At 46.2% G+C, this 22,066-nt stretch overlaps 1 protein-coding gene across 5 annotated transcripts in view; it reads right to left on the bottom strand.

The window, feature by feature from the left end:
* Positions 1-631: 631 nt before the first annotated feature.
* The window catches only part of LOC144730343 (neuronal-specific septin-3-like), a 257,761-nt gene continuing 236,326 nt past the window's right edge, over positions 632-22,066 (bottom strand). For all 5 annotated transcript variants that reach the window (XM_078611089.1, XM_078611091.1, XM_078611088.1 and 2 more), the window contains 6 exons: positions 21,627-21,764; positions 16,866-16,983; positions 14,045-14,140; positions 9,301-9,397; positions 8,320-8,371; positions 632-6,104 (listed from right to left, as the gene is read on the bottom strand). In XM_078611089.1, coding sequence (XP_078467215.1) covers positions 5,945-6,104; positions 8,320-8,371; positions 9,301-9,397; positions 14,045-14,140; positions 16,866-16,983; positions 21,627-21,764 — 661 coding nt within the window. In that variant the 3' untranslated portion in view covers positions 632-5,944. The remainder of the gene's footprint in view (positions 6,105-8,319; positions 8,372-9,300; positions 9,398-14,044; positions 14,141-16,865; positions 16,984-21,626; positions 21,765-22,066) is intronic.

Genomic DNA, 22,066 nt, shown 5'->3' with positions numbered 1-22,066 from the left:
GCGCACAGGGGATTATTGTGTCCGTCGTGCAGGGAGGGGCTGGGTGGGGAGGGAGGGGCTGGGTGGGGAGGGAAGGGTGGGGAGGGGCTGGGTGGGGAGGGGCTGGGTGGGGAGGGTGGGGCTGGGTGGGGGTGGGAGGAGTGGGGGGGGGCTGGTCACCCCGTGGTGCCCTTATAAAACTCAACGTTTAACCTACTCACGCCGGCTTGTGTCCGTCCTATTTGCGGAATACACCACGCCGCCGCGGACCCTGCCCATTGACCGAGCAACCCAACGTTCCTACCAGCTCCCTCCGCAGGAATGTGTTATTACAGGCGTGTGTAGCCACGACTGGCAGGAAAAATGCATACACGACTCCACTATACGTATGTATTTATGTATGCTGCTTTTCTTTCGCACCGTACGTAGCTAACCGTGCCAATCGGAGGTGTGGGGGAAGGACAATAAACTAAACACAAAAGGCAGTTCGAAAAAAAGGCGTTTTCAATCTTGATTTAAAAGTGCTTAGCTTCAGTGGCTTCCTAATATCAGAAGGCAGAGTGTGGTGGACGTACAACAAATAGAATTTTTATCATCATCATCATCCGGTTACTAACATATTCCATTGATAAAGCAAGCATGTACACACACGTACAGGATTTTATTTATTCATTATTTGTGTTTTCATATATAAACGTAAATGTGAACCAATTTTTTTTTGTTTGTTTACGATCGCGGGTTTAACTGTACGTCGAGACAAAAAAAGTTGATGAATATAACAAAACATCAATCCCATACACCCCCACCCCCGCTCCGCCACCGGCCCTCCAACTCACCTCCTTCCATACAAAAAAGACAAATCACATAAGCCTCTGTAATGAAAGCAGGAACACAATTTTTAGACGGGAGTACAGACGTATTCAATATTCAATGGCAAATGAAATGCAATCGTTATAGTCAGACGTAAACATCCGAGTTCAGCGCTGGATAAACTCGCGTGACCTCTAATGCAATGTGCCGGTATCGATATAGCGAGTGTCCAAACACAGTACTTGACGTCCTATCGTGCCTTACTTAAAGTACATACGCGTGTGCCTATCCAGTGGCAATAGTATTCCTTTGTATAATTGCTTCGTTAAACTATGCACGGATAAAGAAGCGAAGAAATTGTTTTTGCGTATACCTTATGTACAGCATATGTGGATCTCTTGCCCTTCAGGTGAGCGAATTAAGCCATCTGTCGCGCCGAATAGACCACATGGACACCGCACCCACATTTTGGGAGAGAATATTTCGAGGGAGGGAACCACTCCAGATTTGAAGTTTTCGTGACTGCAGAAATCCATACTCTTTGGTTCTTTCGGTAAAGTCACGTGGGTATAAAAAATAAAATGAAATAAATGTAATCACGACGTTTCGGGCGATGCGGACGCTTGTGTTGCGCCCGAAACGTCGTGATTTAAAAAACATATATTTTTTCATACCTACGTCACTTTACCGAACGAACCAAAGAGTAAGGAGTGAACCACTGTTTCAGAATCGTAATATTTATTCATGCTGGAGGAATCCCATGAGCTATAAAGCTCCTTTTGACAGACGTCCAATCAGTTGCGCGGGTTTACTCGCCCATCACGATGTGGCTGTTAACACCGTAGGGGGTGGGGGGAGGTGGAAATGCTCCATGATCCGCGATGCACCGGTCAATGATGCTGGCTCGAGGGCATTCCCGTAAAGTATCATTCATCAGGGGCAACGTAGGGCAGCGAAAGGCACTACGGCAACAACAAACAAAGATCCATTGTTGTACTCTACCACGCTGCCGCGTCTATGCTCCTCGCCTTCCACCAGCCCCAACACGTGCACGGTTTGGGAGGGGGTGGCTCTCATGTCACCGTGGATTGGCACATAGAGCTGCACACACAATGATCGACGTTGATTGCGCGCTCTTTGCCACGCACACACGCAAGCGCGTTCGCTGTGCGCAGACTCAACTGGTTACCGCCCACTCGGCGAACCGCCGCTATTTCACGACGGTCTTTAAACCCGTTCGTGTATGGGCGTTCAGCAGCGGATAGAAAATTGCCAAAAAAGGGCATTTGTAGAAGAGAGAAAATAAAAATCAAAGCTGTCCAATTTCGTTAAGGAACAAAAATCCCGACCGAGCGTAGAAGTGTCTTGGCAGAGGCAGGGATTTCTGCTGTTACACTCATTACGCATCTAATGGGCCGGGCGTTGTGTACAAGCTGTCAGAGACTTGGGCTCGTCACACATCGGCCCTTGCCAGTTTACACCTACCCCCCCCCCCCCCCCCCGATTTAAACGATTTGACATCCTCAGCACGAAAACCAGCCTGCAGTTTGCCCTGCATTGCCATGACTCACCGAAATATACCAGCTCACCGGTGCATCTTTGAATTTGCAGGCTACATTTCCAGGGCAAACCCCCCTTCATACGAGCCGCCACGCCCGACATCAAACTCACCGTGAATCTCGAGTGAGCGAACGGCGTTATTGTTATTGATGGCCAATTGCATTGTCGAGGACAAGGGAAGGCTCGGACCTTTTGCGTTTGTTAGGTACATTTGTGAGAAGTATTACGTGGTGGTGGTGGTGGTAGCACAACGAAGTGTATGTACAATTTGGACTAAAATATTCGACCACGCACGTAGACCTGTAGCGAAGCGGCCCTGTGTTGACACTCGGGTTTGGGCAGTTTGCACGTGGGAGCGTTTTTTTGCTCCTGCCACGAGGAACATATTTTAAGCTGTCAGTAGGTGGCATTATTCGCTCTGAAAAATTCCAAGCAACATTCCATCACTCTGGCCCTAGCCAAAGCCTTTAAGAAAGTGCAAATAACCATAGGGAGAAAGAAGAAAGGAAAAAAAACCGTGAACGTATACCTGTGCTATAAACGTGGCAAAAGTAAGAATTAAAATACTGATATATACTCTATGTTACATGGGATACTTTTGTTGAATGAATTGAGACGTATAGATGTTCTTAAGTTGGCACGGTCACGACTAATGGAAAGCCAGTTGTGATTTGGTTATTTTCAGACGAAAAAAAGTAGATGCATTTATAACATTCGTTAACATCACAATGATGGCGTAAAAACAATGATATACCATACATCGTAATGTGGACTCACAGTGCGACTTATGCAACGTGTTTTTGTTAAATGATGCTTTACTAACCAATATGCTTCAAATTACAGAGGTTACACAACAACAAAGCACCGAGTCGTATACATTTAAAAATATATTTGATAAGAAAATCTCTTTAATAGGAATTTTCACCCCCCTTAAAAAAGGCCTGCAGCTATTTTTAAATTGTATTATTTTTTTTTATTCGTAATAATTAACATTTTTTAAAATGAATTATTGCGAGCGAACATCACGCACAACCCCTATGCATAAGCATACATATATATAAAACATGTTATCATACAAAAAAAAGTGTGTTTCATCCCCTTTGTAAAACAACAACAGAAAAGGTTTCATTAGAAATGCTGACAAGGGGGGAAAAAAATGTTAGCCTCGTGATGTTTAGCGAGGAAGCTGAACGTGAATATTGGCTGCTGTACTTACGCAAAAACATGCAGTGGGCACCTACGGACGGGCTTTCTACCCATAGAGTTTGATGATGATGATGATGACTTGCGCGCAAGTACCATCGGCAGAACGCAACAGAGAGAGAGAGCATTTCAAAAACGATCACAGTGCCGTCAGAGAGTGTTGCCCTTTCACCGTTTACCGCCGTCCGTTTAAATTGTGAGAAAATCACGTGAGGGAGATACTCTTTAAATGTTAGCCTCTGACATTGGCAAACTTTGTCGAGAAATTAGAGTGGCATTAATGCGTGCGCGCGCTGTAGTTTGAATGAAAGTAAAACATATATATATGAAGTAAACTCTCTCTTTCTCTCCGCGTGCAAAGGGGCCTTTCTCAAAGATGCTGGGGATCATGGCCCTCCTTCTATTCAACTGATGTTACTCAAGAAATCTGCATTAGACACTCCTCCCGGTTGCATACAATTGTTCAAATTGCTCATGTAACTTAATTCGCTGTCTATACAGAAGTAAACATACTTCCGTAAACATACGTCCGCAAAATTACCGTGTTGCCAAAATAAAAGCCACGCTTTACAAAACAGCAAAAAAAAATGTTTCAAAGAGAAAATTCAATCATGGTAAATGTCAAAACAGGAATGTTATTGTGAAGGGATGTATTTGCCTAGGACGGTGAAACTAAAATCTGTATCCATCCCATCTCAACGTGCATTGTGAAATTTTCTAGGAAAATGCCGGTCCGCGTAGTTTACACAACTTGCATTTCACTTTTTTTTATGGTCGACCGTCTGTTGTGCGCACAATGCAAATACGGTGCCGTATTCATTTTGGCACTTGCTAAAGCGTTCATACCAACGGGTGAAATGACATTTGCCCTTTGCAGACACGAGCATTTGTGACGGCGAATTCGTGAAAAAACAAGAAAAGGGGGAAATGCTTCAGCTCAGACAGTTTTAGTGGTCACATTAAACAATGTTTAAAGTCATATGCGTAAAGGTGCAGCCCCTGCAATTGCTTGCTCAGGCCACTGCTGACCAAAGGGCATTCACTAGAAGGAGCTCTTGGAAGAGGTGGGAGTAGCCACACTTAACCCCAGCCTGTGCGGCGACCTGCCAATCAACTATGCATATCTGAATAAAATAAAAAAAATATTTAAACAGTTACTTCGCCGTATTAGAGACTTTTAGAGTTCGAATATAGATCATTACTCCAATCGTGAGCCTACTTAACAAATACAACATTCGACCCACGGGAACAACGATTTAACTCCTCCAAGAACTCATGATGCTAGAAAAGAAAAGCTTCAACGTACAATTAATTATTCATTTCAATCAGAAGTTACGGATATACTGAATGGAGACTATCTGCGATGGTTATAAACCTTTCCCGTGTTTTGTTATTTCACAACGCGGCTCGTTAAACGGCTCGCCATCTTGCTCGCTCGAAACTCCAAATATAATTCCACCGACGCCTCCGCCGGAGCAAGCGATGAAACGTCACTTTGTTGGGAAATCGTTTGAACACCGAGCCAGCCACGGCAGGGGGGTAAAAAATATCCAATGTGACGCCTCGGCATGTAATTACGCTGGTTTAACTCCGTTTAACGTCAGTGCCACTTAATCTCATCCCCGTTCCCAAAAGGGTTTAGCGTTGCGCATGCCGCGGCGTTATTTAATTCCACGTGTTTTAAACGTACGAAAAAGACGCGCCTCCTTATGAAGTAACAAGCAGTGTTTTTGCGTGAGATTCCGGTGGCACTTTCTTTGCTTTCGTTGCGAGCTCTTTCGCCAAAAAAGGTCAGGTTGAGAGATGCCTTTTCTCCGTTTATTTTAGGTCGCCACTGAAAATACGCACTTGCTTTGTTGGCGTTTATGGGCAGTCGATGGTTGAAAAGATTATTTTATTTTGACATTTCAGATAGCTGGCTGGGTTTTTTTTTTCTCTATGTCTATAACTTTGGCGGCCAGGCAAGAAATTCCCATTTAAACTGGCCCCAAGGAACAGAAATCTTCCAAATCTTGACATTTTTCTACTTTGCATGAAAATAATATTTTTCTGCTCCGACGCTCACGCCTTTTTGTTAGAGGCTTCAGATATCTCCTAAGCCGTCTGGTTTGATATTCTTGAAATCTGTCACAGATGTTCAGTGCACCAACCTCGATCACATTTTCCCCCCATCGACTCCCATTGCCAGTGCTCACCACGCTCAAAAGAACCCGCAACACTGCCCGCTGTGAGCACGTGGCCCTCGTTTCCATCAGACCGCGGTTGAAGACTTGGCACTGCTTCTGGGGTGGGTGGGTGGTGGGTGGTGGTGGTGATGGGCTTCCAGCATTTGTCACTTGCGCTCCTCGGCGACGAACGCGTGCGATTAAAAGGTCCGGGGGCGACTCGAGGTCTAGATGCTGCTCTCCGCAAGGTCCCCGCCATCCTTCTCCCGGTGGCCGTTGGAGGGAGACTTCCAGGCCGCCATGCCGTTGGTCTCGTTGAGGCGCCGCACCCGGTACGTTTCGTACAGAATGCTGTGGGTCACGTCTTTGAGGTCCTCCATGTGTGACCTTTAGTTGGGGTTCACGGGAGGGGGGGGGTCAAGAAGAAGGGAAGCGGGGCATGGGGAGAGGAGAGTCATCGTCCAGCACGAATCTCGAAGGTCGCAGAATCAGCCGGGGGGGGGGGGGGAGGGGGGGGGAGGGGGGTGTGCGATCGGTAGGCACGTGACGATCCTTTGATTTTCTTGGTTCTTTCGGTAAAGTCACGTAGAAGGGAAGTAATAAAATAATTAAATATATATATATTAAATAATATAATAATGTTTCATTTTGTTCTGTTTTTTATTTACTTTATTTTATTACTACCCTTCTACGTGACTTTACCGAAAAAACCAAGAAGATGAATCCCCGCAGTTACGATAGCTTTAAATCGAAAGATCCTTTGATTATTTGATTAAAAATGCCACCATCGAATTGTGTGGGTGAAGGTAGGGAGGTAATTTTGTGTCGATGAGGAGGGGCTACCATAGAGTATGAAAGGCATGGGAGATGTTGAATATGGAGGAGGAGAAGAAGCCGATTTGGGGGCAAGGACTTCAAACAGGAGCGAACTGAAGAGACCAGGATGGGTCTCATTTGCAAGAGTGACCTGTGCTATTTGGAAGAATCTAACCCTGGTGGTGGCACACAATGGCCTCCTCTGGACGCCAGGCAATCCTTAACATCGACTGTGAGTGAAGCAGACTACGGTAATAACACCCGCAGAAATAATCAGGTGCCCGCTGGATTCGAAACCGCGAACCTCTGCAGCAATCGACGAATGCGCCACCCACTTGGCCGTGTCACCGGCCATGAGCAACGTGAACAACGAATGAAGAGGAGTTCTTAACCCCAGGGGCAACAAAGGAGAGGGTGCGATCACCGGTTGAGTTGAGATGAACTGGCGGTGGCAACAGGGGGGGGGGCTGGCCTAATGGAGCCGAGGGCATGGGAGGTGAGCAGAGCCAAAATAAGGGGGGCACGGCAGACGGGCGGTTTTCATCAAAGAGTCAGTTATCAAAATATAATGAGGCACGGAGGGATGCTGGCCGGTAGAAGGGATGGTGGGAGAAGGGATGATGGTAAATTACATCAGCTCCATATGGAGGTCCTCTGCATTATTACACCGGAGGATCGTGAGAGATGGCAGCAGCTTGTGAAGGCCTTCATTTTGTAGTGGATTGACCATGGCCGATGATGACGATGAAGTCAATAAACTGGTGCAATAGACGTGTCCATACATTCATGCATTTGAGCTTCATACGTCCTGGGTTTGACCAATGTCTCATTCACAATTTGTGCAGATTACTGGCACAAACACTGTTAGCGAGTGACTATTAAACATTGTATCAAACATGGTAACACGCTACTTATTTTAGGCTGAGTCGAATTAAGGAGGCCCAAGCACAATTTAGATAACACGTGTCAATCATGTGCATGGCCTGGGCTTGGTGCTAAACTACAACACCATCATCACTCGACGTGAAAACAGATCTCCCATATATCCTTAACAGGTTGTTGGGACAAGTGCTGTTAGGAGGTGGGTGGCCAGCACCACTCCTAATCACCTTTGTCTCCCCAGTTCTGATGGGAAGACCCAGGACCAGTTCAGATATTCGTCAATGATGTTGGCCATCAACTGGAATCAAACTCGGAGTGCATTGCACTCACCACAAACACTACCACTCCCCACATTCTACACATATACACACAACGACAACGATCCCCCGTATAGCCTTAACAGACTGTTGGGACAAGTGCTGTCAGTGAGCAGTGCCTCTGAAGGCGGGAATGGAACACAATGGAGTGGTTGGCCAGAAACCCAGATACACACACTGACATTAAACACAGGAGCAAATCAAATAATCAACTTTTGCAGACTCAGGTCAATAGTTACCACGGATTTATATAAATATTTGGCAATTTTGCCACACCGGTACCTCCACTCACCATGGAAACAGCGAGACTTCAAGGTGTGTTTGGTCTGGCCCTGAAAAATCATCAATTACTTGAATTTTGTTTGCAATCCCCAAGAGGGTTTCCATTAGCTACCCCCACTGCAATGATGCTGCGTTTCAGGAACTTAGTCGGTAGGAAGCTGTTTAATATCACGCTGGCTCGTAATCACCACCGGGCTCTCTCTCGCTTTCTTTTTTTACAGTAACAAATGTAATTTTGGCTCGTCGACTTAATCCCGCTCGAGTGAGCGCGGCGCTGAGGTGGAACTTGATTGTGGTTTCTTTACCTTATGAGGAGATCTCTCAGCAGGGCAAACTCACAGTGGTTAATGTTCTCGACTGCAAAACAAAACAAAAACAACGCGGGTTCAAAGAAATGTTGATTTAAAGCTTTCGTGACTGCAGGGATTCATATTCTTGGTTCTTTCGGTAAAGTCACTTAGAAGGGAAATAATAAAAAAATATAAAACAATAAAATTCTCACGACGTTTCGACTGCAACACAAGCAATCATCATCAGGTGTGGTGATGATTGCTTGTGTTGCAGTCGAAACGTCGTGATAATGTTTTTTTTTTCCCCTTCTACGTGACTTTACCGAAAGAACCAAGAATAACGGGTTCAAAGAGTCGCGCGTTAATGGTCGTTCAGTGGCAAAAACGGTGAACCACGTTAACATCCCCAATTAGGAATACGCTGATGCTCATTGGATGTCGACTGACCGCCATCGGTATCGACGGTGCCATCATCCCGCAGTCTCACCTTATTTGCCGAAAACGCACGCTCATTCGATATTGAATTGCGTGCATTTACCACAGTCAAGGAATCAGAAGCGGTTGTGGTGGCTCAGTAGTTCAGGGGTCAGATCATTCGAGGCAAGAACAGTTGAGCCACCCCCTCCCACCCCCATGACTGAGCGAAGTGAGCCCATGGTCTGAGCCTGGACACCCAATGACGGCACCAAGACAACATCATAATACTCTGCCTCGTCTTTAACTTGGAATTAGACTTATGGTTTTCAGTTGAACCGACACACGTGACAGTGTTTGCCGGGAATTAAAAAGTTACAGCCCTAATTACATAAATGAATCGGAAGACAAACTTCAAAAGCAGTCCACGTACGTCATCGAAACCGTCACCGGAAACGGAATCGGAAGAAAAACTGACGACGTACGCGTACGCCATCGGAATGTGAAAAGAGATAAAAGGCAATTAGGCGGACGTCTTTGGTTTCTTCGGGTTTTAATTGTCTGTCCGTGGGTTCGCGTTACCTTCTACGAGGCCCCAGCGAGTTTTGCGTCCCAGCACTCGTCTGCCGTTCTCCTGGTACTCACGATCGCTGCCCACCACCGCAAATGGAATCTTTTCCTGCGAGAGGGAGGGAACGAAACAGAGCGAAGGAATGGACGGAGAGACACGGCAATCCCCATCGTTCGATCTTTGCACGAGAACCTTCTTGTTCAGAGAAATCATTTTTTTATGGGCTTTATAATCGGTTAACTATTCATTTGGCTGGCATACATATCCCTTGTGCTTTGTTTTAACGATGTTGATAAATGTACACAATTATTACGACTGATCATCCTATAAAATCACGTAACAACAAACAACCATGTAAAAAAACAGAACCTAGGAAGGTCAATTTAAAAAAAGCGTTCTTTGTGATGGGATTTAAATGTGGACACACGCACACGGCCCGGTCATCAAGATACTGTTGGATGAGGCCCTCTCAATGCCCCACGAGGTTGTGGGGGTCATTTGACCATACTTCACCAAAGCCCGTTCAGTGCTGGCTGGTAAAGGCGGGCACGGAGTTGTGCCACACTGCTCTTGGCCGACCCATCACGTAGGCCCACGCAATAGCCTCATAACACCTTGCTTGGCTCGTGCCTCCAATTAACCACACTAGCAATTGTCCAGGCTCAACACTCCAAGATCTGATAAGCACAGCACAGTCCGCGTGGCACATCACCGACTGTGAAAACGAAACGCACCCAAATCCAAACGTTCGCTGCAGTGCGAGCGAACACCTATTAGCACTGACGCTTCGCACATGGCAATGGTGTCGGCCAATAAACACACGAGGCCAAAATTGTATCCGAAGTGTTGATGTTTAACACATGGCGGCAGTTACTCATTTTGACCAAGAGCAGGTTGCAGGACAGATTCAGGTACCACTTGCCAATGACGTTGTACATACCCAGACATTTCACTCGGGTCATTGGTATTGGAGCAAAGTGCAGAAACCGCGGTTCCAATTTCCCTATCAAGTGGTATTTGAGCCATTCACTAACAAATACACGTACATGCATACAAATACACGTACAGACATACATACAAATACACGCACATACGTACAAAAACGGCGTTAATCGTTTCCCCCGCACATCCAATTAGCACGATTCCTAAGTTCAACATTCATTAGCGCGTCACGTGGGGACGTGTTTAACAATAATCGGGCGCGTGCAGCGTAGAACTAGTGAACTTATATTTGAATGGGCGGGTGGGTGTGGGGAGTAAATTGGTCAACGAGGAAAGGCGGAGCATGGTGGTATAGTCGTGAAGAACGGAGTTCTCAGAAAAAACCTTCTTCAAATGCGTCTATCTTTTTTCCCTCCAACACATTCCTCCGGGCTCAGATTTGTTCCAGAGCTGATGCGTGCTGCGCAAAGACCTTGACCCCCCCCCCCCCCCCCAGAGCAGAGATACACGTGCAGCCACTTCATTAATTACATCGCATGAATGTCCTAATTGGCTCGTGATTGAGTACGGGCACCTGCAAAAAAAAATACCAACGCAAGTTGCTCTCCGTACCCGGAATGTGAATTCCCTTCCTGTAATTTTAAAAGATCCCCGTGTCAATTTTTTTCTTAATTCAATAACCCCTCCGCCGTACCTACCAGTGATGGCGCTTCACAAGAGATACATAGAGGGCAAATAGATAAGCTGGGAGGGCACTTTGCGTCAGATACTTTATCATACGTGAAGAGCAAGAAATGCATTTTTATTTCCCGAGGACGGGAAAATCCGCGTACATTATCCGCGATGGTGAGCGGGGCGAGGCGGGGGGGTAAGCAACACTAACTCGAAATAAACGAGTGACATAACACACACACACAATAAATACATAAATAAATCACGCCTGTCTAAAGAAATGACTCGCTTTCTACGTGGCTGAGGAATTTAAATTGAAGTTGCGCTATAAGTTACGGCGCGTCTGTACTTTTTTTTTCAAGGTGGCAATCCTCCATTTGCTGGCCGCACACAAAGGAGCTCTTGCCAGGTGTCTGTGGCAGAGGTGACATGGTTAAGGGGCAGCGCTGCAAATGCTTGCTCACGCCACTGCTGACCAAAGGGCCTCCCGCTAGGAGGAGCTCTTGGAAGAGTAAGGAGCAGCTGCACTAAAACCCGAGCGCACGCGGCGAGCTGCCGATAAACGAACTATGCGTATCTGTCTTCTTGGTTCTTTCGGTAAAGTCACGTAGAAGGGAAATAATAAAATAATAAAACTTAAATATAATAAAATAATTCTCACGACGTTTCGGCCACAACGCAAGCAGCCGTCCTCAGGTGAAGAACAGGTCTGTCGGGAAGACAGCGTCTGAATGAAACACCCCAGCTTAAATATACGCTCCAAGTCTGGGGTGTTTCATTCAGACGCTGTCTTCCCGACAGCCCTGTTCTTCACCTGAGGACGGCTGCTTGCGTTGTGGCCGAAACGTCGTGAGAATGATTTTATTATGTTTTATTGCTATTATTTTATTATTTCCCTTCTACATGACTTTACCGAAAGAACCAAGAAGATGAATCCCTGCAGTCACGAAAGCTTTAAATCGAAAAATTATGCGTATCTGAATCAAATAAAAAAAATACGTGAAACAGGGACTTTTATAGTTCGAAAAAGATGATTGCTCCAATCGTGAGCCACCGTAAGAAATACAACGCTCGACACACGGAAACAAGAATTGAACTCTTCTAAGAGCTCAGATGCCAGAAAGGGTGGAAGCTTCAACGTACAATTAATGAGTAAAAGGACCTTCGCTTAGAGTGTATTTTGTGTGTATGTTAGAATTATTTCGCACCGTGCGTTAGGTGCGGGGGAAGAACAACAAACTAAACACAAAAAGTAGTGGTAAAGAAATGAGTTCATTTATATTAAAAAGTGCATAGCTATGGTGGCTTACTAATATCAGCAGGAAAAGCGTTCCAGACAGACACAGAAGCGCATCTGAATGCGCGTCTCTGTTCGATGGTGAGCCAAAAGTCGCTGTGATTTTTAATTTTGGCCGACTATTCCATGCTGGCCAGATGTCTTGGGAGCACCCACACTTTACCTCACCATTACAGGCTAATGAATGCCTGTAATTAAAAAAAATGGTACGTGCCCAATTCAATCTGAAATTTGTCTTTATAGAGAAACGTGACCAAATTTATCAGCTGGATGCATCTTAGTGAAATATGTTTTTACACGACCGGGCAGAAGTAAATCTATTATATTTACGAATTAAATGTCTTCATGGGTTCTTCAATTGTAAAAGGGGCGCCTTCCCTTCCTTCCTCTCACACCGCTGGACGGAACAGAAAGTCTAACGGTAAATATCCCATTCGTACGCAACTCCAACATTCCTCGTGCAACTTCGGCAGGTGCGCGGCGCTCAGCTCGGAATGTCCCGCACTCTACAAGGCGGTGAAATAAATTAAATTCACGTCCCATTGATCATTCTGTGAAGGGGAAGCCGTGCCCATCTTTCGTCCGTTATTAAAACAACACAGCCTCGCGGAAAGGCTTTGGCCGTTTCTCCCATTACCTTTAGGATCTTCGATACATTGCTTTAAATTGGCTATTGGGGGATTTAATGCGCGTGTGTGTGCTTGGCATATACTGCACACTGACTCATAAAATCCTAAAACATTACTCGTTGCCTTTTGTAACTTTCAATTCCTAACACACTGTTTGCGAAGGTATTCGTATGCTTAGTTTATCCTCAACGAGTTGTTTTTATTCGTGGAAGAAGAAAAATAATGATCATTACGCACGTGCGCACGTGTGCACGTGTCTTCATGACTGATGGTCAAACATTCCCGGCGAAACACCACCTGGATGGGCAAGTCCGAGGTAAGTCGCGTTAACCAGCAGCGAGAAGTGACACTGGCATTGCAACGCGTAGACTTTCGCGACCAATATTATTCATAATTTGGGGAGCGGGAGTGCAGCGGATAGCGCTACGAACCTGGCGACCCGAATTCGATTCCCGCTCACGGCCAACACCGGTGACGATTATCTGATATGGCTCCTGCGCCTCCCCTAGGTCGACTCAGGCTCAAATGAGTACCGGTGCAATGTGTAAACATCGCCACTGGGGAGACAAAGGCGCCCGAGCGTGGTGTTGGCTACACACCCCCTCATGAGTCATGAGGCCTCGCTAACAGCACTTGCGTCGTGAGAAATATTTTATTATGTTTTATTTTTATTATTTTATTATTTCCCTTCTACGTGACTTTACCAAAAGAACCAAGAAGATGAATATACACATGTAAATAAAGAGCTGGCAGCAACGGGCAAAGTCGGTGGAGAGCAAATTGCGGCATCGTTTCGGATAATTTTAATGTAGCGAAATGAGCCGTTCCATTTCGCTGTCACTCTAGAGACAGCAGGAGTCAACAGATGTTGTGACTCCACTTTGCTCGATGCTACGAAACATTACAATTAGCTGCATCAGGTCATAACGGCTTCTGTCAAGTTGTCAACGTGCCACCTTACTATACATAGCGTTCTATTAAAACTCGCTATTAAATACAGCACTGTCATAGTCAGTCTTTTGGTGGGTTAACGACATATTTAATCGTACGCGATGTAATGCAAAAAACTTTATTATGAATAAAAAAATATTCCCTGCGCCTCCGATTAGCACGATTGGCTACATACGGCACGAAAGAAGTTCAACATACGTATATGAATACATTTTGATGTGTTTGTTTTTACGTTTTTGTTATTATGCTCCCGCCGTAGCTTACCCTCACTTCGGCGTTCTCCAGGCGGCCCTGCTCGTCCTCGTCAAACTCGCGCTGGGGGTACACGTCGATCCCGTGGGCCACCAGGTCCGCTTGAATCTGCACACAGGTCAAACGTGACGTCATGCAGTGACGTCATTCAACACGAGGTCACGGGGTCACCGCACTTTGTTTTGCCATCGCTTTCCCCCCCCCGCTAGATCTCAATCGTCCAAGCCCTCGTTTGTGATCTTACACTGCCTGTCCTACGCTGTCTGGCTTTGGATCTTTTTACACGCTTTCTATTAACTCACTCTGTCTGTTGTTGTCGTGTCCTCAAATCTTGTAACTCAATTTTAACCCACTTCCCAATGTGGTATCGACTGCAAACGTGGTATAGTTATGTCATACTGATGACAATACTATATTCTATCATAAAAAATAAAAAAGATATATTTTTAAACATTATTTTAACACGCTTTCTATTAACTCACTCTGTCTGTTGTTGTTGTATCCTCAAATCTTGTGACTCAAGTTTTTACCCACTTCCCAATGTGGTATCGACTTCAAAATTGGTATATAGTTATGTCATACTGATGACAATACTATATTCTATCATTAAAAATAAAAAAATATATCATTTTTTTACATTATTTTTATAAGTTATGTTTCGGCTTGGGTCTAATTGTCCACGCTCAACTGACGTTGCCTGTAAATCACCACGGCCCCTTACGTTATGGCAAGCTTTGCGGCCACTTCCTGGAGTCGTGGAGTTCTGCCATTACGAATAGGGTACATTTCATTAAGGCGCGTTTTTAAAAAAAGTTTTTGAAAATATTACTTATTCATTTTATTATGGCCACTATTGACAAAAAAAATCTGCACCTATTTTATTGCTCCGAGAAGATCAATTCATGGGCTGAGGTGACTCCCAGCAGGAATATGAATGCACGGTTTATCGCCGTTGCGCTCTTTAACTCTTGCGCGAGTTTTCTGGTTGTACCGCGTGTTTCGTGATGTCCCATTTATGCACTACACGTGCTGGCAACCTTTTTCAGGAAGTGAATACAGAATTATTCAGTTCCCGAAGAAACTCCCAGCATGTGGGGCGAATTATGGAACATCTTGCCAAAAAACACGCCGTATAACCAGAGAACACATCGGAGACCTCACACTTTTCCGACTGAGCGCTGGGCATTCTAACCACAATGCCATTGGCCTATGTCCATTTTTCAGCCGCACATCCCATATATGTTTGTACATTTGCCACATATTGCAGTTATTTTAGATTGAATGGCCATGCAAAGCCTGGCTTCGTAGACAGAAACTTTATTCCAGAGGTATGTATGTTACATTATTTGGCCTGCTTAATATCCACTTCAATTGTCCAATTCATTTTTTTTGTGCCACTTTCACTCACGCTGCACACGTTTCCTTCTCGTTCCGCAATTTTCCTGCCATCTGATTCCGCGTGCCTCGGGCATGTTTACTGCGTGCCTCTTTTTAAAAGTGTTTGCTTTAAGAGGAATGGCATTGCCTGTATTAAGTCTGGCGCCGAGAATGCTTGCCCCAAAAACCATGGCGACCCCCAGCGCTGGGTTGACCGCGCTCGAATGTTGATGTTGAAATGAGCGCGCCCTGGCCGCCAAGTTTGGACAACGCAAGCGAATGCGCCGAACAAAAGTATCAGATTCTGATAGGTCCAGCGTGTTATCGCCACAGCCTCCACGCCGTAAATATTGCCCTCGTACCTTTTAGCAGCAGAGATGCGTTTGATCGCGCACTTAACATTCTTTGTTTGCAATTTTTCTGTCCGTGCAAATCAATCATAGGAAGCCCCACGAGTCACGGGCGGAGATACCGATCTGACAGGATCCTATCCCAACTATGCACCTTCACGGAAAATACTGCCAGTGGCACTCTGTAGATATACAATCAGTACGGAGCTGTAACTAAGGTACATTTCCCACGTATAGCTGTACGGACTGTTTAGGAAAGTGCCGTTAAGCAAGCACTGATTAAAGCCATGCAATTTATTTTCTTAAAGGCTGAGCGCAACCCCAAAGGCCCATAATACCAAGTGGCCAAACCAGTCAGCCCTAGTTTGATTCCTGGCCATAGTTAGCATCAGTGTCGATTATCTGAACCAGTCCTGGGCTTCCCCTAGGTTCGACCTGTCCTTTAATTAGTTCCTCCTGCACTGTGTAATCACCAGCACTGGGGAGACAAAGCAGGCCTGTCTTAGCACAGGCCACACCCCCCCCCACCCCGTGTGCTGATCTTAAAGGTGCATTGAAAAATGTTGACACTCCGACTGATGCTCCTGCTGTTGTGGAGTGACTCATGCAGCCAGCTATGGCTGCAGGGTTTTGGTAATACATGTTGTTCACGTCGTTTATTGTGAAAATTCGGTCACAGTTCCTATGATCACAGTTTCATTGCTTTTATGGCTTTATTTTGGTGATTTTTGAAAAGTTTTGCGGTTTGGCCATGTTTGTTTGTTGTAGTACAGAGTTAGACTGATGGCCTTGATCTAAGTTGTCTTGTGGTTGTTGTTGTTTGACTTGCATCCCACTGGAATGGTGTACGGTGCTTTTTCTGCAATATTTTGCTGATTTTCTGTTTGCACATAGTCATTTTAAGATGTTTTCTTGTTCATGTTTTTGTTTTTTCTTTGTTGCGGTTGCACCCGATTCAAGAGCCGAATGGCTCACAGGGCTATACCTAATAAATGAAACTTGAAACTTGAAACTTCTGACCCTAAAACGTGCTCGCTAACAGCACTTGCCCTCAATCGTGAGTGTGCGTCCGCGTGTGTGCGAGTTATTGCGTGCGCGTAACGTACCCTCTGCCGGAAGAGATGCCGCTCCTCCAGCGTGAGCGTGTCCGCCTTGGTGATGACGGGCACCACGCTCACCACCTTGCTCAGGTGCTGCATGAACTCCACGTCCAGGGGACGCAGCCTAAGCGCACGGAACAGCCGGGGCATGTGAGGGTCGCTCACCTCCTCCCCCACACGAGACCAGCCTTGCCGAGGGCTTCCATCGCCCGCTCACTCCCTCTCGCTCGGTCACTCACTCACTCACTCTCCCGCTCGGTCACTCACTCTCTTGGTAATTCACTCACTCGCCCACTCGGTCAGCCCACACTCTTGGTCACTCACTCACTCCCTCTCGCTCGGTCACTCACTCGCTCTCCCGCTCGGTCACTCACTCTCTTGGTAATTCACTCACTCGCTCGCTCGGTCAGCCCACACTCTTGGTCACTCGATCGCTCCCTCTCGCTCGGTCACTCACTCACTCTCCCGCTCGGTCACTCACTCTCTCGGTAATTCACTCACTCTCCCACTCGTTCACTCACTCTCTCGGTAACTCACTCACTCGCTCGCTTGGTCAGCCCACATTCTTGGTCACTCACTCACTCACTCTCCCGCTCGGTCACTCACTCTCTCGGTAATTGACTCACTCACTGCCACTCAATGCAGTGGCAGATCCAAGGGGGTGGAGGGTAATGTGGGGTATTCCCCCCCCCCCCCCCCACTGGTCGCCCCCCCCCCTCCCCCCTTCACCCCCACCTTGAGACCATGAAGATCGGTAAGCTATCGATATTTAACAGATCAAATGTATTGCGTGTTTATTGCTGCATTAATATCGGACCCTATTTAAAAAGCTTGAAATTCTGCGATCTTGCGAAGTTCCTAGTCTATAGAAAACCCCCGTCCTCAGACCCAGCGAGGGCTAATTAGCCATGAAAAAGCCCTCTGCGGCTCATGAATACATAAACTCATTTCTGTTAAACTGCTTTTTGTGCTTAGTTTGTTGTCCTTCCCCCGCACCTCCGATGAGCACGGTTGGCTACGTAGCGTGTGGAAGAAGTTCAACGTACATAGACACACATACGAAAGCGACCGCTCCTACTGGCGCCGGCGAGCGCCCCGTGGCCACCGTGGTGGCAGCGAAGCCTCGCGTGCCAGGCCTCAAGGACCCTTGGCGGGGCCCAGCGGCAGCAGCAGCAGCAGCATCTGGTCTCGCCTGCTTATTTTATTGCCATATCCATTTTTTACATTTTATTTTCGCCCCAGCATTCGCGACCCGGGTTGCATGTGTTCGAATTTAATTTAAACATCGCCGGTGCTTTTCCAATTCTCGGTGTGTTTTTTTTTCTTTCTTTCATTCACCTCGATGAGAGCCTGTTGAGAGAACGTGCCAATTGGCACGTCGAAAGCACGGACATTTAACTGCCTGTTCGCCGTTTGCCAGAAAGATGCACTCATACATTACCTTAGGACGGGAAATCAGAAGTGACTGACTTATATTACAGCGCGCGTACAACGTGCCAATGCGCACAAAAGGAGCAGCTGTTCAAATGTCCGCGTGCGATATCCTTGCCGAATAAACAAATACATAAATATTTCCCTTTGCGTTGTGGCCGAAACGTCGTGAGAATAATTTTATCATGTTTTATTTTTATTATTTTATTACTTCCCTTCTACGTGACTTTACCGAAAGAACCAAGAAGATGAATCCCTGCAGTCACGAAAGCTTTAAATCGAAATTACCCTTTGTCTTGCAAGTGTCGAACTGCATTTTGATGAATCGACTCGCTCGTCGTCGTTGGACGCGAGCGTTCGGGATCTTTACACATAAATCCACTGCTTACGGATCGCACGGTAAATTGAAATGGCAGGATGGATGACGTGCGAAATCGTCGCGCAAGTCCTGCTTGAGAATTGTTACCGACTGCATTTGTAAGGCAATACCAAATATTTAATAAGCGAAGCAGTTCGCTTGGATGTTTGATATACAAAGCGGATACCATTTTACGTTAACATCAATATAAATGCCACGGGAATACATTTTCTGCAGGGGATGGGAGGGGTGGCGCAGTGGTTTATCGAACTGCGCTACAAACCCATTTACCCGAGTTATTTAACTGGGTCCCGAGCCATCTTTTCACCAACCTGCACTGTGAAGTATGGTCAAACAACCCGTACAGCCTACACTGAGTGCAGAGGCCTTCATCCAGCAGTTGAAGGGCAGTAAATTAAATCTATCATTAACCGATATAAATTCGGTGCAATCACATGCGATGACAGGCCATTTTAAGTGTGAGCCATTACACGGCAGCTCTCGATTTTACAAAGGTGTGCAGACTATGAATATTAGCGTTTACATATACAGTAAAACCTTGGATTGCGAGTAACTTGGTCTGCGAGTGTTTTGCAATATGAGCAATTTTTTTTAAAGGAATATTAATTTGATAAACGAGCGAGGTCTTGCAATACGAGTAGTACGTATACGCTTTGTCTGCCGAGCGTCACGTGATCACAACTGATATACGAGTGCTTTGATATACGAGTGCTTTGGATTACAAGCACGTTTCCTGAACGAATTATACTCGCAATCCAAGGTTTTACTGTATATAAATACAATATACTAAAATAAACACTCACGCTAAAGCCACCCTGCGCAGAAAGCATAGGAGAATGCTATCGCCGCTTATAAAACAGTCGGGCGTGCGATAGGCTCGGCGAAAAAAAACTCTTGCTTAAAGGGCTCCATTTATTCCGTGTCGAGAGCGCGATGCAATTCTCATATCAAGGCTTCAGGGTGTCACGGTCGGTGTTAGGCACGTTTAGCTCTCGTCAACTCGAGATTTTAGCCCGTTGTCCTTCCCCCGCACCTCCGATTAGAGCGGTCGGCTATGTACGGCGTGAATGAAGTTCAACACGGACACATACATACATCGTTATAGTTAACATTCTTTTGGACCTAACCTGAGCTCTCCTTTGACTCCCACTCCATCATTAGTCTCGATCATGGTCCATCCCTTCTAGCCATGATACATCCTGCCAAAGCACACCTACTGTATTAATATTAAGGCTATAAACTTGTTGTTTTATAACGAAGTCAAATGTGTCTTACAATCAAGAAACACAATGTGGTTAAACACCACATCGAGTAAAGATTACATTTCAATGTCAAAGAAGACGTACACTGCCAAAGAACTTCAACATACACACACACACACGCATATTTGCGGGGAGTTTTTTTTTCAAATCTGTCACCCCATCGTCGACAGCGGCTCCGGCATCGGACGGGGCCAGTGATCCGTGACGAGGCGACTTCTCACCACGCAGACAACTTGCCGTGCCGAGTGTTGCACGCGTGGGCCGCCGCAGAAACGAGCGCAGGCCCGTGCCAAAATGTTGAAGGCCCCGAACAAAAAAAAAAGACGACAAAAAAAATATCCACCCCCCTCCCCCCCACCCTCTGGCGAATGAAACACTTTTGATGCATTCCCACGAGGGTTGTTTTGGCCATACTTCACCACCGCTGGTCCGTTCGCGTCGCGGTGAAACAAGGGATTTTGATACACTGCCCTCTGCTGCTCACCACGTGGCCCCATAGCCTCTAATGCACGGACGGTGCCCCTGCCAAGCACGAACCAGGCTCGTGCCTGCTTGGCTTGTTTTGGTTTCAAAATCAAAAGCTTTAGCCCGTTGTCCTTCCCGGTGACGGTGAAAAGTCCAGAAGATGATCTGCTCCCTCATACTGACCTGGCAGGCACAACGATTGAGTCTCTTCGAAAATTCTGTCCATAAAACTTGTCCCCATTGTTGCTTCGCTCATTAATGCTTGCTTGTTATAATACTTTGGTAAAAAAAAAAACCCCACACACACATTTATTGAAAACGACTCCAGAAGACGTCAATGACATTTTATGTGGTCTGGCTAGATAGATGGCCTAGTGGGTTGATGCGTTTGCCAATGAGGCCGAGGTTACAAAGGCTAAGTCACTTGAATTCGGCTTCCAAGCAGGAATAAATGCAGCGCATTATCAAAGCCAGACAACGTGTGATTGTGAAGCGAAATGCTAAAGACTGCGATATAATTTGAAAGAGGGCATTTTTGCAAGGGTAACGGCTCAAAGTGGTCAAATTTGAAAAATTACTCCGAGTAACCAAAATACTGCAATGAAATAAACCATGCAATTGGATGTTACGCGGCATTTTTTGGGTGTTATGCGTCATTCATTCGTTTGATTCCAGGCAGCCTGGGATTAAACGTATGAAATACAGAGTTGGGTGAGAACAGATGTGTGTGCTTTTGAAAAACCGACCTTCATAATGAAAAGCAGATTACCAATGTCCCGACAGAAAATTGGTTTTAAATCTGTGTACATTACCTGCTACGGCTTATGGATCGGAAAACATGGACAATGACTGGGAACAAGAAGCTGCCAATGGGTGCTAAAAATCCATGGAGAGCTATAAGCTTGCAATTACAGGCAGATGCACACGTGGATCAGAGAAGAAACGGAAGTTAAACATGACAAGTAAGCCCACCGTTCACGTTAAGAGACGGGGACTTGGACCAGTGGTCGGGACTAATGGTGGGAGTGGCAGCCGCAGGAGCGAATAAACCCGAGGGGTAACGTCATCCTGCGGAGACGGAGCGATGAAATCAGCCCGTGCGCGAGAGACGGATGGATTTCTCGCGCGGCGGCGGATGGCGAGAGTGGCTGATGAAGGCGAACCGATGATTCTGCAGCAAAAAATAAAAAAATCCGAAACGTGAAAATTTGCAACTCGGAATCCACTCACGAGTGGCCGCTGGGCGGGATGCAGTAGATGCAGCAGTGCACACGCGTGTCGGGGATGTGGCGCTTGCGGGTGATGCGCACCTCTTCGCGCAGGTACTTCTCGTACTGCTCGCCGATGTACTTGAGGATGGGTTCCCAGCTGCGGGCACGCAACACCGGGGAAGGGGGGGGGGGGCAAAGCGGACGGAGGGGGTGGGTCACATCCCTGTCGTTTAACAACTTATTTTACTGAGATGCATCCCGCTGATAGATTTGGAACATTTTCTCTACAAAGACAAACTCCAGAATTTATTGTGCACGTACCAGTTTTTTTCATTACGAGCATTCATTAGCAGATTGCTTGTAGTGGGGTAAAGTGTGGGTATGCCCAAGGCATTTAGCCAGCGTGCATGAGTCGGCCAAAATGCATCCTGGCAACGGCTTTTGGCGATCAATCGATCA

This window comes from Lampetra planeri, chromosome 35 (genome assembly GCF_965212315.1).
Source record: "Lampetra planeri chromosome 35, kcLamPlan1.2.h2, whole genome shotgun sequence".
NCBI classification, from domain to species: Eukaryota; Metazoa; Chordata; class Hyperoartia; order Petromyzontiformes; family Petromyzontidae; genus Lampetra; species Lampetra planeri.
This window is presented reverse-complemented; position numbering and strand designations above follow the sequence as displayed.